The sequence below is a fragment of the Hypomesus nipponensis genome, chromosome 13 (assembly GCF_054491055.1).
Source record: "Hypomesus nipponensis isolate SF chromosome 13, ASM5449105v1, whole genome shotgun sequence".
NCBI lineage: Eukaryota > Metazoa > Chordata > Actinopteri > Osmeriformes > Osmeridae > Hypomesus > Hypomesus nipponensis.
The window spans coordinates 18,880,688-18,897,244 of NC_140373.1; the positions used below are offsets into that span (position 1 = coordinate 18,880,688).

General features: G+C 38.6%; 1 protein-coding gene and 1 long non-coding RNA gene across 2 annotated transcripts; both read right to left on the bottom strand.

Annotated features, from left to right (window-relative positions):
• Positions 1-3,941: 3,941 nt before the first annotated feature.
• Positions 3,942-8,573, bottom strand: LOC146260540 (uncharacterized). The gene is made up of 3 exons (XM_084669840.1): positions 8,038-8,573; positions 5,508-7,589; positions 3,942-5,418 (listed from the first exon to the last, which is right to left on the bottom strand). The coding sequence occupies exons 2-3, from the start codon at positions 6,921-6,923 to the stop codon at positions 4,954-4,956; spliced, it is 1,881 nt and encodes a 626-aa protein (XP_084525966.1). The 5' UTR covers positions 6,924-7,589; positions 8,038-8,573; the 3' UTR covers positions 3,942-4,953.
• A 590-nt stretch (positions 8,574-9,163) lies between these two features.
• LOC146260541 (uncharacterized) lies at positions 9,164-13,893 on the bottom strand. Its single transcript, XR_014729500.1, has 2 exons — positions 13,369-13,893; positions 9,164-13,232 (listed from the first exon to the last, which is right to left on the bottom strand). It is a non-coding gene; the product is annotated as an uncharacterized LOC146260541 (long non-coding RNA).
• Positions 13,894-16,557: the final 2,664 nt, after the last annotated feature.

A 16,557-nucleotide genomic window follows, 5' to 3' on the forward strand; every position in this document is an offset into this window, starting at 1 on the left:
ATACAAAAAATAATTGTGTGCTGTAGATAAGATCATGTCAGATCTAGAAAGTGTATCGGATTTTTGCTTAATCAAAGGAGTGGCTGTTATTTTATATAGAGATTAAGAACGCCTTTCCATTGGTTTACAGCGTAAAGAAACGTTGTTCAAAAACTCGAAAGTTCTAAATTCCACTTTTTGTAGTTAGCCTCATAGATATATATAAAGAGTGTTTATATATATATATCTATGGTTCACCTAACATATGGAACAAATGAATAAAGGATCTTACGTTTGATCACATGCTGTTTCATGACTCTGGCTAAAGTATGCCTCGTTTGTTGTTAATGGTAACAGACAGGTTAGTTAGAAGAGCTATCAAACATACCCTTAAGGTATCCCTATATATAGGCTATTGTTGAATATAACAAATACTTTTGGCAGTGTTCAGATGCACTTTGACAGTGTTTTCACTAGAGGGAACTAAAACACAAAATCGCTGGTCACTGGAATAGCCTACACATTAACATGAATGAATTGTATATATTGTTCAGATATATTAATGATTCTATTAAAATGTTCCACTTGAAAGCAGTTGCGCCCTCAGACATTTTTCATAGGGGTGGCCAGATGGGGCAAGGGAAAATCTTGGGGTGGCACACCAAAATCAAAACACATAGCCTAACAATAATTTTGAAACGCGCCTGGATGTCGCGGCCGCTCATTGTTGGCTATAAGCCAAAAAAGATCGAAAATCAGTTTTCTGTCAAAATTGAGATTGTTGATGTTTTGTAGGCTAGTTAGCACCCTATAAGTAATTGTAATGTAGCCAACAAAAAAGTATATGATTACTTATGACCAGGGCTGCCCATAGAAATGGCTGGGCCCTTGAAAAGATCCAGTGAATGGGCCCTCCCAATAGGTCTTTACTTATATCAGAGAATGTCTAATATAGAGAGAACTGCCACTCTCGGGAAACTTATGGGTTCTGAACTGGTTGAAGTTCCATGTGAGGGCGCTAACGAGCGAGTGCAGAATGAATGGAGGTCTATGGAGCGGTACCCCTCAAAATCCACTTTTCTCAGGATATAATTTTTTGGCTAGTAATTTGAATTATGAATTCGAAAGGGGAGGCAAAAAAATACACACTGCTGGCTGTTAGATTTTTTTAAAGTGGCCTTTCTGTTCTAAAAAGCTTTTGAAAATTTTATTGACGTCATACACATCATACGACCAGAGCTACTGCTTGACGGCAAGCTCTGGTCACTTACTTTTTTCTCTCAGGGCACCGACAACACAGCTGACAGGTTAGGCTCTTCCTGTCAATACACATGCTAGAAAGAGTTTTGGCTTGCTAATGTTGTTGCTAATGTTGCTAATGCTCTGACATTCTGATTCCGCTTCGGATGCCATCAAGCAAGAGCTCTGGTCGTATCAGTCCTTCATTAATCAATCAGCATTCATTAGCAGAATGCTAGTGTGTTATAGGCAACAACAACTCACCCTGTAAGAAATCAAAAGGACATAAGTACTCGTTCATTCAACTTTCGACCTATAATCCATGTTGAACATGCAAAAACTACAATCAAATCTGAGATTTCTCAACGACAATCAGGCAAAAGAGACAAATTTAGCCGTTTAGCTCCATAGACTCCCATTCAACATGCACTCGATCACCCCCAGTGGAACTCTGGTGGAACTGCAACCAAATTCGGTACAATGGGGCTTAATAGGGAGTGGCAAGGCTCTCCTTAAACAGGCTGATTTAACTAATGGGCGCGGCCATCTTTGTATCGTCATGTCTGTGACGTCACAAGAATGTTTAGGTACTGTGACTGCCGCTTGCTAGCAGTTATCAAGATCGACATTGATAGATTTTCAGGGAGAACAGAGGTATAAATAGCTTAACCCTTGTGCTGCCTTCGGGTCACATGACCAAAAGGTTCATAATGAACCATCGTTGTGTTTACCCAATTTTACCCAATACAAAACCAAATAAAAATAATTTTCATCTTCGCAATGTGGGGGGTCTGAGACAGCCCAACGGTTAAAAGAAAATGTTTCATTTTGTTTTTGTATGCGGTAAAGTTGTTGCAAACGAAGGTGGGTCACAATGACTGATGGGTCAGAATGACCCGAGGAGAACACACTTGTAAAAACACATTTTACAAGACACAAGGCATTCACTATCATGTCCTACCCAAGCGGCAACCGGTTTTACGAAAATGGCTTGTATCTATACAGCGCCAAATCCCACCAGCTTCCCCCGGATTCAGAGTTTGCAGGGATCACTTTACATAAGTGGTTTATATTTATAAACCTGTTAAATACGCTAACGTTAGTACACAAACTGGCGTTTTTGACATAGCTACGCTAGCTAGCTCTAGCTCCTACATTCACACCTGATTGTAGCCAAAGCTAGCTCCGTTACGTTACGTTACCTACACTGTAGTTTGTTTAATTTAGCAGCGAATAAGTCATCAACTTAACCAGTGAGCATGTTTCACACAACTTGAAGGGGCTAATATCTGAAACATAGGCTACCAGCTATGTGACGGGCGCTCCAAACTTATTGTCAGATGCACAGAACAACACAGGGTCAGACCGAGCATAGGTTACACATATGATAAGCTAACATAAAAGGTCTTTCTCCTCACACAGCATGGGAAAGAGCCTGTCTTCAATGATGAACGATCATTTTGGTGGACCACCAAACACCCAGGTTATCCAGGTCTGCCTCTTTGATCAGATCAATTCTGGCTGTTGGCATTGTCTGCAGTTACGACTAGTACAGTAGCTAGCTACGAGTACATCACCACTCGTTTTTGTTCAACTTGTCAGTGTTAACTATATTTACATCTTCCGACAAAAACACATTCTGCATCATATGGGACAACTGCGGGTACATAATTACATATTAGTTCGAAAGCATGGATGAACAGGGATAGCTATGATGGCTCGATTTTCTTCCATTTTTAATGCAGTTTAACGGGTTGAAATTGAGAGCAACCATTCTCGTGACGTCAGGTGTGTACGTCATTTAAACATGGCGGCGCCCAGTTCTTTTTAAAGGTGACATGACATGAAAACTTCATTTTATGAGGTTATTTAACATTAATATGAGTTCCCCTAGCCTGCCTTTGGTCCCCCAATGGCTAGAATTTTCGATAGGTCTAAACAAAGCCCTGGGTGTTCTTCTCCGCCTTTGACAAAATGAAGGCTCAAACGCTCTGTTTGAAAATCTCCTCCAAGTGACGTAGATACGAGAAAGGTTACCTCCCCTCTCTCTGCTTTGCCTGCCCAGATCATCTGGCCCATCCATGAGAAAGTGAGCTACCACCGTGGAATGGCAAGTGCGATATCGTTTTTTTATGGAGAGACATCATGGCGAGCAAACAAACGAAGCACAACAGTTGCTCAGTGCTTGGATGTACAAATGCAAGCACAAGTCTTTATTTAATTCCTTCATCCGAGCCTCTGCACAACCAATATCTCAATTTTATTTTCGCTGGAAATGCGCCCACACAACTTCCCAAAGTTTTGCATGTCTGCGCCAAAAATTTCTGCCACTACTGTTTCCTCAACTTGAGCCAACACAAAGCTGGCCTTGCTGAAATTATATTCTGGATCATTACTAAATCTCCTTGGTCAAGCTACAAACCTTGGACAAGTAAGTTAACTAAAGCTATATCATTTTGTTGCTTTACTGTATATGGTTACCTAGCTTGCTACCCTTAGAATGTGGCTGTAACATTAGCTCTGCAGCCAACAGCTGAGTTACTGTTGCTAACGTAAAGATAAATGCAAATGGAATCAAGTGTGTGTGTGAATAACGCCAGTCTTGTACACTTCTTTGTTATTTGGATAACCGTTATGCTGTTGGTGTTATGGGCGTTCGCGATATCCGAATTTCGGGAAAGAGACTTCAGATACAGTATTAGGGGACCACTAAGGCCTATGGGTGTTTCTGCAACTACGGTCACTTTTGACTCTCCCAAATTTAAAAAATCAACCTTTATGAATTTGAATTTTAACCATCAGAGTCTGTAATATACATTAATAGGTACACAACATTGCATGTAGTCATTAAGATTTTAATCTGGAAATATGTTTTTTTTTTATGGTTTTCATCAATTTAATCACAAAATGTCCTTACCGCAACAGTACAATAATGTCCATTTTACACATTTTTCCTTTTTTTAATTTCTATCACATTAATACATTGAAATTGATTTTCAACAAGCTTTGTGCATCATTGTTATTACTGATAAAAGAAAATAATAAAAAATGTGTTATTTTATGTTTTCTCTCTACACCATGGAAAATTTTGACCGTAAGCTTATGACAATTGTCTTCATACACATAAAAAAGAATAATTAATTATTTTTATGACAGATATTGTTATTTCAAATGTGTAAATCATCTCTAAAACAGTTTTGAAATCTTTTTTGCAAATAAAAATCATAATTATAATCAAAATAAAGCATTGCTGCGGTAATGACATTGTGTGCCGGTAAGGACGCAATGGGGAGCATGTCTATGTTCCCACAGCCCGATGGTCCTACATTTCGAAGTAATCTAACTATATTGAAGAGTCTGTCTGTCTATTAATGTCTGTCTCACTCCTGTTCTAACCAGTCCCCTTACCCTAATCACGCAGCTGTGATGCCTAAACCTAGTCGCTAATTTCAGGAACAAAGAACTGTGGGGCCATTGGGCTGTGGGAACATAGGGATGACCCCATGCAATTTGAACGGTAAATGTAAATACAGTAATGTATCCTTAACAAAACGCTACTGTAAGAAAACGCAGTAAAGTCAAAAAAGGCTTTACGTGTCATTAAAGACTGGATAAACTGATTTTCAAAAATATTATGGCCTCAAGTGGCTTGAACATTAATACTAATACACGAACATTAACATCGTAATGTGACAGGCACTAACAGCCTCTCACATTACATTTGTGTACCAAGTACTAATTAAAACGAGAGCAGAGTTCCTTCCAAACCGAGTCCATAAGCTTCATGTGCCTTGCCGTGACTGGTTTGGGTTCTGGCACAAGTCCAACCACACTCTCTTGTGTGTACCAGATGACATCATCCTTCATCGGCCAATAGAACCTATTGGCCCCAACACTATGCATTGTTTTGACCAAGGCACAACTCTCAGTATCGACGTCTTGAATGATGCCTGGGTATGGGTCATTGTCGTACAGAACGACACACCATTTCCCGATAAGCTCCTCATTTACATCTGGAATTGGTTGTATTGCCATAGTTTCCTGGAATGTTGGAGGATGCTGATGGAGGGCTCCCATGGAAGACTCTGGTACAGGAGCGAAGGTGACGCACTGTGGGCTGAAGCAGGTGCATGGATCTGGGTTTCTGCAGAAGCAGCTCAAAACTCTCCACATGATTTGCCCATAGACTGATGTGTGGATCTGGAAAAAAAAGTACGAACCTGAATATGAGCATGTTATGTCACCTTTAAAATATTCATGAAATTTAATGGTGCAGCATTATCACATACCTGGTGGATCTTCATGGTGCCTTTAACTGTCTGAAGATCATCGATCAGGGATCTCTCAACCTCTGATATCTCCTCATCTGTGACATTGAAGAGTTTCACAGAGGACTTGACCTTTGACAGCTCCTCAAACAACATGGCCCCATTGTGTATGTCCATCCCCTTTGCCACTAGGGCATCTGCCGTCCTCTTTACTGCTGCACCCACACCATCTGCTGGTCCCTTGCCGTGGCCTGCTTCAAGGAAATTCCATGTCACTTTTTTAAATCCCATCTTGAAGGGCTCTGTCGACAGGAAGAAGAAGTTCTTCTTGCAACGATACTGCGTGGTTGGTCCATCACTGACCATGTGAAGTACTCTTACGCTGGGATTTTTCTCCTGCAGATCGTGCAGAACTGGTCTGAGATGTGTCCATATGGCCGATGGGTCATGGCGGAAGGAGGATGACAGAGTGCAATACGAAGATTGTGATCCCTTGGTGTAGGCCACAACTGTGTGTAGGCTCACCTGTTTATGAGAATCCCCGAAGTGCACTGCCTGTATTTCTGTTGCATATTTGCAGAGATAGTTTTCTGCAAAATCAACATGCAGTAAAACGTCCTCTTCGGTCAGATTCTCCTTCAGCTTTCTCAAGGTAGCATACTGGTGCTTAATGTTGTATATATGCCGTCCTATTTTTGCCTGGAGCATTTCAGAGAAGTCATCAATGAGGACTTGTAGGGTTCGATACACCTTCTCCTTGGTTGTCAAATGAACTGTAAATTTCTCTGTCCCTCCGTCTTTTGCCTTTTTTTCTCTCTCCTCTGCTTTGTGTTGCCAATGATGCCACCACGTCTGACCCCCCTCTTCAAACGGCAGAATTTGGAGTGCTTTGTTTTTGCAGTTGGAGCATTCCCTATACATGCACTCTTTTGAAGGAGTACAACACATAGATAGCATCAAGTCTTCAACCTTGCTTGTCTTCACTACACTTTGCTGGTATAGCCTATCCGCCATGAATTGTACATTTTCACATATTTTACAGAGACATGTTTCCCTGTCTCTGACTGATGGATGTACAACCCAAAAGGGTTTCCTCTTACAAAACTCACTGTAGGAGATTTTGATGTCCGGATTCTCTCCTTTGAACTTCTGGTGTAGATTCTTAAGAGAATCGGAGAGTAGGTGCTTCTGCATTTTCAGTTGCTTTTTAGTGATTGTGTCCCTTTTTCCTGTGGTGGCCCTGCTGTTGTCGTCCCTTTCAAGAAATTGTGCCACTGTTAGGTCATCTGTGTTGGTGATCACATTTGATTGCTTTTTCCTGTGATAATCCAGGGAGTTTGGCCTCTTTTGGTTTGCTCTCATCATCTTTTGTGAGAACCCAAACTCTTGATTTGCATACTTTCCAAGTCGATATTTCTTTATGATCTTTCCTGCCATCACTTTTTAAATTATCTGCTTCTCTTTAGGGTTGGTCAGTGAGTTGCTGCTCTCCTTCAGCTCTGCCATAATGACATTATGGAACAGAAGAACCTTTCTAATTTGGCGTCGGGATGTGTGACTTTGCTGGCGGGCTTTGGTTTTGGGTGAGGCAGTCGTATGTGTCGTCTTTGAAAGCCTGAAACAACGCTTTCTGTACTTTTCGACTGAGGCCAATGCCTTCTTAAGTTTGGACTTTGCCTCTGTAAGTTCTTTGTACATTTTTGTTTGCCTCGTTTTCACTTTTTTACGCCCCCTCTTCTGAGCGACTACCACATTAGGTGAGACACCAGCAGGTTCCTGAGGAGCAACAGGTAAGTCATCCACAGCTTCATCCACAGGTAAGACTTCTGGGGATAGTGGTGGTGTGTTTGTAGAAAGAAACTTTGTTGAGGCCTCCAGCATTTTGTTTTTTTCCCTTTGGTTTCTTTTATTTATCCTCCACTGTCTTCTTTTCAGATTTGTCTCTCTTTTCGTCAGTTGAGAGACACTCTTTATCTGCCCTTTCTCACTTCTTTTTTTGTAACGCTCTTTTTCCTTCTGTAGATACGCTTCGTATCTGTCCGGGTCTTTTTTCATCTCCTCTCTGCATTTCCGTGATCTTATTGCAGATGAATTTGGTCTCATCTAGGGTTGAACAAAAACATGTTTATATGTTTAGTTTACAATAATAATAATTGATGACATCACAAAAAATTAAACGTTCACACACTTAGTAATAACATGTATGAATTTTGAAAATGGGTGTAGTTCCCTTTTAGTGTTTGCAATATAATATATCACCTTGAATTTGTCTCTACCGCGACACAAGGTCTTTACCGCAACAGCTTTAGGTGTTGTGGTAAAGACCTTATGTCGCGGTAAGGACATGTTGCGGTAATGACATTTTTGCTAATTTTGCAGATTCATGCTAGCTAGCAAGAATTGCTATGTTAGCTTTTACTCTTAGCAACTAATATACATACATTACACATTAATATTAACTTATTTTTAAAATTTAGTTCAAAACACACAATTTCTACGCTGTATGGTAAGGACACACAATAAATACCTCCAAAGAAAATATGATATTTACCTTGTTTTTGCTTGATGTTGAGGGGCACTTAGTGAGTGTGGCCCAATCTGTCATCCAAGTGCTCACTTACCAACTGCTGTTTCCATGGAAATTAGATTTGTTTGGCTCTCCAAAAAAAATTCACAATCACATTTCTCCAGTGTCGCGGTAAGGACTCAGAAGTGTGGGACAGGCGCATTTCGACGTACAAATCATATAAATAATCAGTAAACAAAAAAAAATATTTTAATATGGTGTAAAGTAATATGTTTATAAAACAATTGCATTTAAAATAATTTCATATTGTAATTTAATTACCTCATTTTACGCATCTCAACCTTGAGACCAGAGTGGTGGGACATGAACAAAAGTGATGTTTGGACCCATAAAATTCTTCATAAATTGTATTAAATCACATTATTTAGTAATGATTTTTTAGGTCAAGATGTGTTATAACACTGTGTTTATACTTATCAAACATCATATGATTAATCTTAACATGAATCCCAAATTTCACTACTGGGACTTAAAAGTGCCCGTAGTTGCAGAAACACCCCTATATAAAAGCATCCAAAAACAGCATGTCATGTCACCTTTAAGTACATAATTCACACACTAGAAATATCGATCATTTATGGAATATGGCATACAGTTGTATGTTATATATTTTTTAAAGTTATTAAATGTATATACTATTATAATATCACTGTGTCTAATCGCAGTTCAGTTCCACTTTAACTTAGCTTCAACCCTTACGACGAACGGGCCCCTGGCTCATTGTGGAGCGCAAGTAATTTTTTTGAGTTTGAGCTTACTGAAGGACCTTTCTCTTCCTGCCACAGTTAAGTGGTTAAGGTAAAGTGCAGAATATCCTCAGAGTAATACGAGCAATGCAGAACATGCACTTTCTCAGTGTCAGCTTTGCTCAAACTAGCTTCCTCTTGGCTAGCATTGTGGCTACTGCTGCTCGTCTCTGCAGCCTGGCTGGGCGCATCTTTCGAAGTTGACAGGAAATGTTTTGTTATTACTTTTATTTGGGGGTAATGCCCTTGCTAGCTCTCTCCTTTTTTAAATGTTCTTTCTGATATCCCGATTTCTGAACAAGTCCTGTCATAGCAACAAAATGTAGTCTACTCTGACATTAGTATTTTTTTTTTTTTATTTTTTTTTATTTTTTTTTATTTAATTTTATTATTATAAATCAATTTACAACTAATCAAATTTTCACAATTTGCAACAAAGAAAAAAAATGAGACAAAAAATAAAAAATGTTACAAGGTGACAGACTTGCAAACTTCCGTAAAGACACTTACAGCAATAATTCTTAATTGAATAGTTTTGAGCAGATATCCATTGTTATACTACCTTTCTTATTTTTTACCAATTTAAGAGACTCGAAGTACATGTCAGTTTCAATTAGAAACATTTTAAAACATGGGGTTGATTTGGAGAACTTTGCTTTGTGAATATGGAACTTACCTAATAAAATAAATAGGTTAACAATATTACCCAAATTGCTATCTGTACATTCAAAATAAGTAATAATATGTTTCCCTTCAAGCGAGACTGTATGTGTCGTTTTAAATACAATATAATCTTCAAGACTTTTCCAGAATGTAATACAGAATGAACATCCATAAAAAAGATGGGTCAACGATTCTTGTTCTGTTTTACAAAAGCTACAGTAATTATCAACAGGCATGAATTTTGAGATAAACAAGTTTGTAGGATATATATTATGCAGTATTTTCAAATGTAATTCCCTAACTTTATTTGTGATACAATATCTAAAAGGAACAAGCCATGCCCTATGCCATTTAATATCAGTAAAATGAGAATTCCAGAAAAACTTTCCACGAGGTGTTATTTTCTTTGAATTTTGGAAGCAATTTCTAATTAGCTTATTAGTACATTTGCTGCTCATAATATCAATACCGTTTATATAAAGAGTAGAATTAAATCCAGAAACCTCATTTTGTTTTTTATAACCTTTCATTAATTCTAATATGCCAGTAGGTATAGATTTGAAAACCGAGCTATATTCTTTAAATGTTATCGGGAATGACTTCTCTCTGAGAAAGGATTCATATTTAAGTAATTGTCCATTACAATCAAAAAGGTCTTTTAAGAAAATAATATCTCTATCAATCCAATTCTGCAGATAGAGTGACTTGTTCCTCCCAGTGATGCATTCATTATTCCATAAAATAGATTTGTGTGGAGAAAAGTTGTGAGAATGACACAGCTTCCAGGCCAAAAGAGCTTGTTGATAAAATTGTGATAGTTTCAACGGCAATCTTGTAAAACTGTAGTTACATTTCAATACAAATTTAAGACCTCCTATACTGCGAAAAATATTATTGGGAATGAAGTACCATAAAGACTCCGGCGCTCTCAGACATTCCTTCAACCATTTCACCTTAAAGGTGTAATTCAAGTCCCCAAAGTTCAGAAGTTCAAATCCACCTTCATCCTTAGAACCAGAGAGCACCACTTTTTTTAAATGATGGTGTCTATTTTTCCATACAAAGTTTGTAAACATAGTATTTATGTCTTTGCATGTTGAATCATGAACATTGAGAGAAAGTGCAGGATAGACAAATCTTGAAATCCCTTCTGCTTTCGTCAAAAGAATCCTTCCCAAAATAGAAATGTCTCTCTGAAGCCATAAATTCAGTATTGTTTTAGTCCCCTTCAATTTAGATGAAAAATTAAGCTGTTGACGTTCCATGTGGTCCTTGCAAATATGAATGCCTAAATATTTAACACATTTCTTAACAGGTATATTAAACATGTTTTCCTCTTCTGTCTGATACAAACATAAGATTTCACATTTAGATTTGTTAAGTGTTAAACCCGAAGCAGCTGAAAATTGGTCAATTAGGGTTATAGCATATTCAATCTGATGTTTGTCACTCAAAAAGAGAGCTGTATCATCCGCTAGTTGAGTTATTCTAATTTCCTTACCAAAAATAGATAAACCTTTAATGATAGGATTATGTCGAATATGTAATGACAATAATTCAACCACCAGCAAGAACAAGAACGGTGAAATAGGGCATCCCTGGCGAACTGATCTCAGTACAGGAAATCTTTCTGTGGTGTTTGGATATAATATCACAGAGCTGTCAATATTTTTATAAAGCATTTCTACTAAAGATATAAAATGTTGTCCAAAACCAAAAATCTGAAGTGTTTTGAGTAAAAAGTAGTGTTCTACCGTATCAAATGCTTTATAGAAGTCAAGAAATAGTACCAGTGCATCAGTGTTGATATTATCAGAATAGTCCAACAGGTCAAGAACAAGTCTTATATTAGAGCTAATGTGACGGTTAGACATAAATCCTGTTTGTGTTTCATGTATTATCTCATGAAGACCTCTTTTTAACCGTTTAGCAAAAATCAATGATAAAATTTTGTAGTCAATATTTAGGAGTGTAATAGGTCTCCAATTTTCTATCATTAAGTGATCTTTATCAGGTTTAGGGAGAAGACATATTAAACCTTGCTTCATAGTTGTGGACATTTCCTTATTTAAAATGCATTCCTTGAATAAATCAAATAAAGGATTTTCAATGGTTTCCCAAAAATGCAAATAGAATTCAACTGAAAGCCCATCAATACCCGGAGATTTCCCTTTTTTCATTGCACTAACAGCCTCTGAGATTTCCACATTAGTAATGGGACGTTCGCATTCCATCTTAAAGTGATCAGATATAGTTGGTGTAAATTCTTTAACTGATTCAATAAATTTATCACAATCACTAAATTGAATATTTGATTTGTAAATATTGCTATAAAATGTACCAACATGTCTTGCAATGTCCAAAGAATTAGAGGTGATGTTATCATTAATTTTAAGAGTAGTTAAATTATTTCTTTTGTGATTTCGCTTCTCTAAAGCAAAGAAATAACTCGAATTTCTTTCCCCTTGTTCCAGCCATTTTGCTCGGGACCTTACAAATGCCCCTTTAGCCAATTCAATATACATTTTATCTATTTCCTCTTTTAATTTTTTCATTGTCGTTTCTTCTTCCTCTGAAAGATTACCCTTATTCATTAGCACATTTAATTTATCCATAATACTGACTTCTTTGGCTATGTTATGTTTTTTTATTACTTTACTTCGTTTAATTGCCATTTCTCTGATTTTAAACTTGAAATATTCCCATTTTTGTATGTGATTCATTTCGTTATTACCAAATATGCTTTTTGCTGTTTCTTTGACTAAATCACAAAACTCAGCGTCTTTTAATAAGTTATTATTTAGTTTCCAATAACCACGTATATTACCCTTCTGTTGTTTTGTTCCTGCTAAATGGATTGAAATTAATTTGTGATCAGAAAGTGGGGCATAACTATGTGATGAGTCTGTCACAAACTGCAAACAAGAGGGAGATATAAGCCATAGATCAATCCTAGATTGTAAGGATCCACTGGCATTGCTCCAGGTGAATTCGTTAATGTCGGGGTTTAAATATCGCCAAACATCTATAATTGACAGTTGTTCACAAATATATACAGTACTTTTAAATCTTGAACATGGAGTTGATTTAACAGGCATTCTATCAACAAGATCATCTGGAGCATCATTATAATCGCCTCCAATAATCAAGTGTGCATCCTTATATTTGTTTTTAAAGGTGTCAAGTTTAGTACAAAGTTGTATAAACATTATTTTGGCCAGAGCTGCATTGTTATAATTATATAAATTGCAAACTATAAAGAAGGAATTGTCAAATTTGAAAACCAGGATTATCCATCTACCCTCATTTGAGATCACTGATTCAACTATATCTCCTTTAAATTTGTTAAGGAAAATGGCGACACCTGCTGATTGTTGAGAGGCATGAGAAAAATAACAATGATCGCCCCATTGCGCTTTCCAAAACTTCACATCACTTTCGACCGAATGAGTCTCTTGTAAAAATATCAAATCGGCATTTTGTCGTCTACTGAACAAAAAAATTGATTTCCTTTTGGTGCTGTCGCGGATACCTCTGACATTAAAAGATAATATTTTTAAGGAACTAAAATGGAAGTCTGTCATAATAAAGAAAATAATACGTTTTAACTGGATGTTTGTAAGGTTATATGAACTAGCGTTAGTTAAAGAAAAAACACTCTGAGATAGAAAATAACAGAGATTAGCTTACCGCCAAGTAGAACGTTCTGAACACGGGTACCTAAATTAACTCCTGAAACTCTTGTTTTAGCTATTGGAGTGAACATATTGCCCTATTAGTTTCATACAAGGAGAGCAAATTAACCCACTAAGTTTGAGTATATCGAACTTGAAAAGTTTGCCTAACGTTAAGGTAATTTTAACAAGTCATGCCGTGTGTCTCACACCGTTAATGATGACAACAGGACCCTGCCATTTAGTTTTCTTCCCGTTGGCGCGTGCTTGCTGCACAAGAGGCCACAGTTTATTTCTGCACTGTCTCTCCTGTTGGGTTAAATCCTCAGCTATCCGGAGGTTCTTCTTCTTGATGACGTCGGCGTTTAAAGAAGCTCTCCATATTTTGTATCTAAAGGTGCGCATAGTGAACTGAATGATGATGGGACGACTGCTTTTATCTTCTCTTGGGCGTCCGACCCTGTGCACGGTGTCCACCATAAACCCAAGCTTGCTCTTTTCCTCTGGGATGATTTCAGCGATAATCTCCAGCACCTCCTTCCTCACATCCTCGTTGCTGCTTTCTGGAAGATTCAGAAGACGAAGATTCCATCTCCTACTGTACCGCTCCGACTCTTCTTGTTTCTCCCACAGGGTTGTCATCTGGTCACTCATCTTCTTCACTGTGTCATCAGTCCCTTTCCACTGGATTTCCAGCCCTTTCACATTTTCCTGCACTCTGGCAATCTCGGCTGTATTCTTCATTACAATTTCCTCAAACTTCAAAAAACGGTCATTCAAACCATTAATGGCCTTTAGGATGTCGGCATTTGATACTGTTAAATCTTCTTTCGTGCAGATCTTCTTGGGATTTGGGCTTTTTAATGGAGTATGAGGCAGAGGAGTACATAAACCGGGAAACGAGCTTTCATCAGTTATATCCATCATCAAACCTCCCTGTCTCACATTCTTGGCGTCTCTCTTTGACATCTTATCGCACGTGTCTTGGTATTAGCAAAACTTTGGCTAACAGCGAATAGTTAGCTAGCTAGTTGTTAATTCACTCAATATGACCAACTAAAGTCTCCTTATTCGGGCAAATTAGTTTACTGGAAGCAAGAGCAACCGTTCACTCCATTTATCAATAATATAATCTTAATTATTCATTTTAAACAACTGGTACTCGGTCAGAATCTCGGAGCTCAGAGTAAAACGTCTGCACAGGTCGCCATCTTGGACCAACCCCACTCTGACATTAGTATTAGCTTAACCGTAGATCAATAAATGACATCGCTGAACAAAAAACGACTCATACCACCTTTAGGAGAGATGGGGAGAGGGGGGGGGGGGGGGGGGTTCACACTATTAAAGCAACAATACAATGTTTATGTTTGCTTTTTTAAGTAATGGTGAGTATTTCAGTTCAAAATAAAAGTGGTTATAATTTCTTAAAATATTTAAGACAAACATTATTATTGCTGGCCAGGGGCGGTGTGTTCATTAGGGCAATATGGGAAACGTACTGCCAAACGGGAAAAGGAAGGATTTTTTTTCTAATCAATTATATCACGGCAACAGTCGTATCGTGTTCTAATCTAGACGTCTGATCTGCCACTAAATGTCCAATCAGGCTAAAGTCGTGCAACAATTCCTCCCAGACCAAATTTTATAATTCAACAGGTTTCTACTGAAGGGGGAAAGTCCTACACCCGAGGATTTTCCAAAAATGGGTACGAACGAAAAACCTGGCTAGCAGGCTGCGATGTAGCTAATGCAGTCTTCTGCTACCCCTGCTTACTCTTTCACCCTGAAGACAGCGGTGCACGGCAGACAGCACCGCTTGGACAGCGACTGGTGTAACGGACATGCACCATCTTTCAGAAAAGATTAAGAAACATGAGCTGTCAAAGACCCACATGGATAGATCCTCTCAAAGGATGATGCTGAAAAACTAATACATGCTTTTGTTACGTCCCGATTGGACTACTGCAATGTGTTGTTCTCTGGCCTCCCAATTACCTGCTTGAAAAATTTACAGCGGGTACAAAATGCTGCTGCTAGACTATTGACAAAAACAAGAAAGTTTGATCATATAACATCTACTCTTATCTCTTTACACTGGCTCCCTATCCAAGCCAGAGCTGATTTCAAAGTTTTACTACTAACTTACAAATCTCTACATGGATTGGCACCACTGTACCTCTCCGGTCTCCTTGCACCCTATTGCCCCGCAAGGACTCTAAGATCTCAAGATGCCGGCTATCTGGTAATACCCAAAATTAAGAAAAAAACTGCTGGAGGTAGGGCGTTCTCATATAGAGCACCTCTTCTCTGGAACAAATTACCTGTCTCAATTAGGGAGGCTGATACTGTTTCGACATTTAAAACTAGATTAAAAACGTTCCTGTTTAGTCAATCCTATGATTGTTAAATGTGTGTACTTTCTATGTAAACCTGGGGTGTGCGTTTGCCTATGTGTGTATCACATGTAACTTTTAAATTGTAATTTTAGCTTATGTTCACACTGCCCATTTAAATGTTACAAATAAAGTAAACCTGTTATTGTATATTGTTACTGTAATAGTTCCGTTGCTGTATATTTTAATTGTTATAGTTTACTAGTTGGAGACAACGGGGGGCTGGTTGTTTTCATCCTTATTCGTATAAATATAACCTATTTTAGAGTTGTTTCCCCTGGAACAGATTTCATGTTCCAACCAAGGGGGGCTGTCGCTGTCTTGGTGTGTGGGGCTGCATCACATACCCTCTTAGCTTTGTTAAATTGCTGCACTAGTCCACACTTGACCGGTGGGGATCTCATTCTATTACGACTGAAACTGTTAGCTGCTCCTGGCATTCTCTAATCCCTGTTCTCCTCTCTGTCCCCCCCACACATCCCTTGTGGTGTGGGGGGTCTGAGCTGTCAGGACCTGCCTGGTCGTCGGTCTACCAACGCTGGACCAGGTCGTCAACCGGAAACCAGCCTCCATGACGGCCAACAGCAAGTTTCCAGGTCCCATCCAACGTCTATAAAGCCGAACAATGGATTTTTGGTGTTTCAAAACCCATTGACACTGTATGACTATGTTTAGCTTGTGTTCTGCTCCTCTCTCTTGCCAACCGTCTCTGGAGGAGGGGATCCCTCTCTGAATTGCTCCTCCCAAGGTTTCTTCCATTTTTTCTCCCGTTGGGAGTTTTTCTGGGAGTTTTTCCTTGTCTTCCTTGAGGGTTTAGGTTGGTTGAGGGGCAGTTCTATGGGCGTATGTGAAGCCCTCTGTGACATGCTTGCGTGTAAAAAGGGCTATACAAATAAATTTGATTTGATTTGATAGCTGTTTGAGATTGTCTGCTTTGGGGAGAGTGAACATTGCCACTCAACTGGATGAGGGATACAGGCTAGCTGTCTGCCGCCACAACGATGA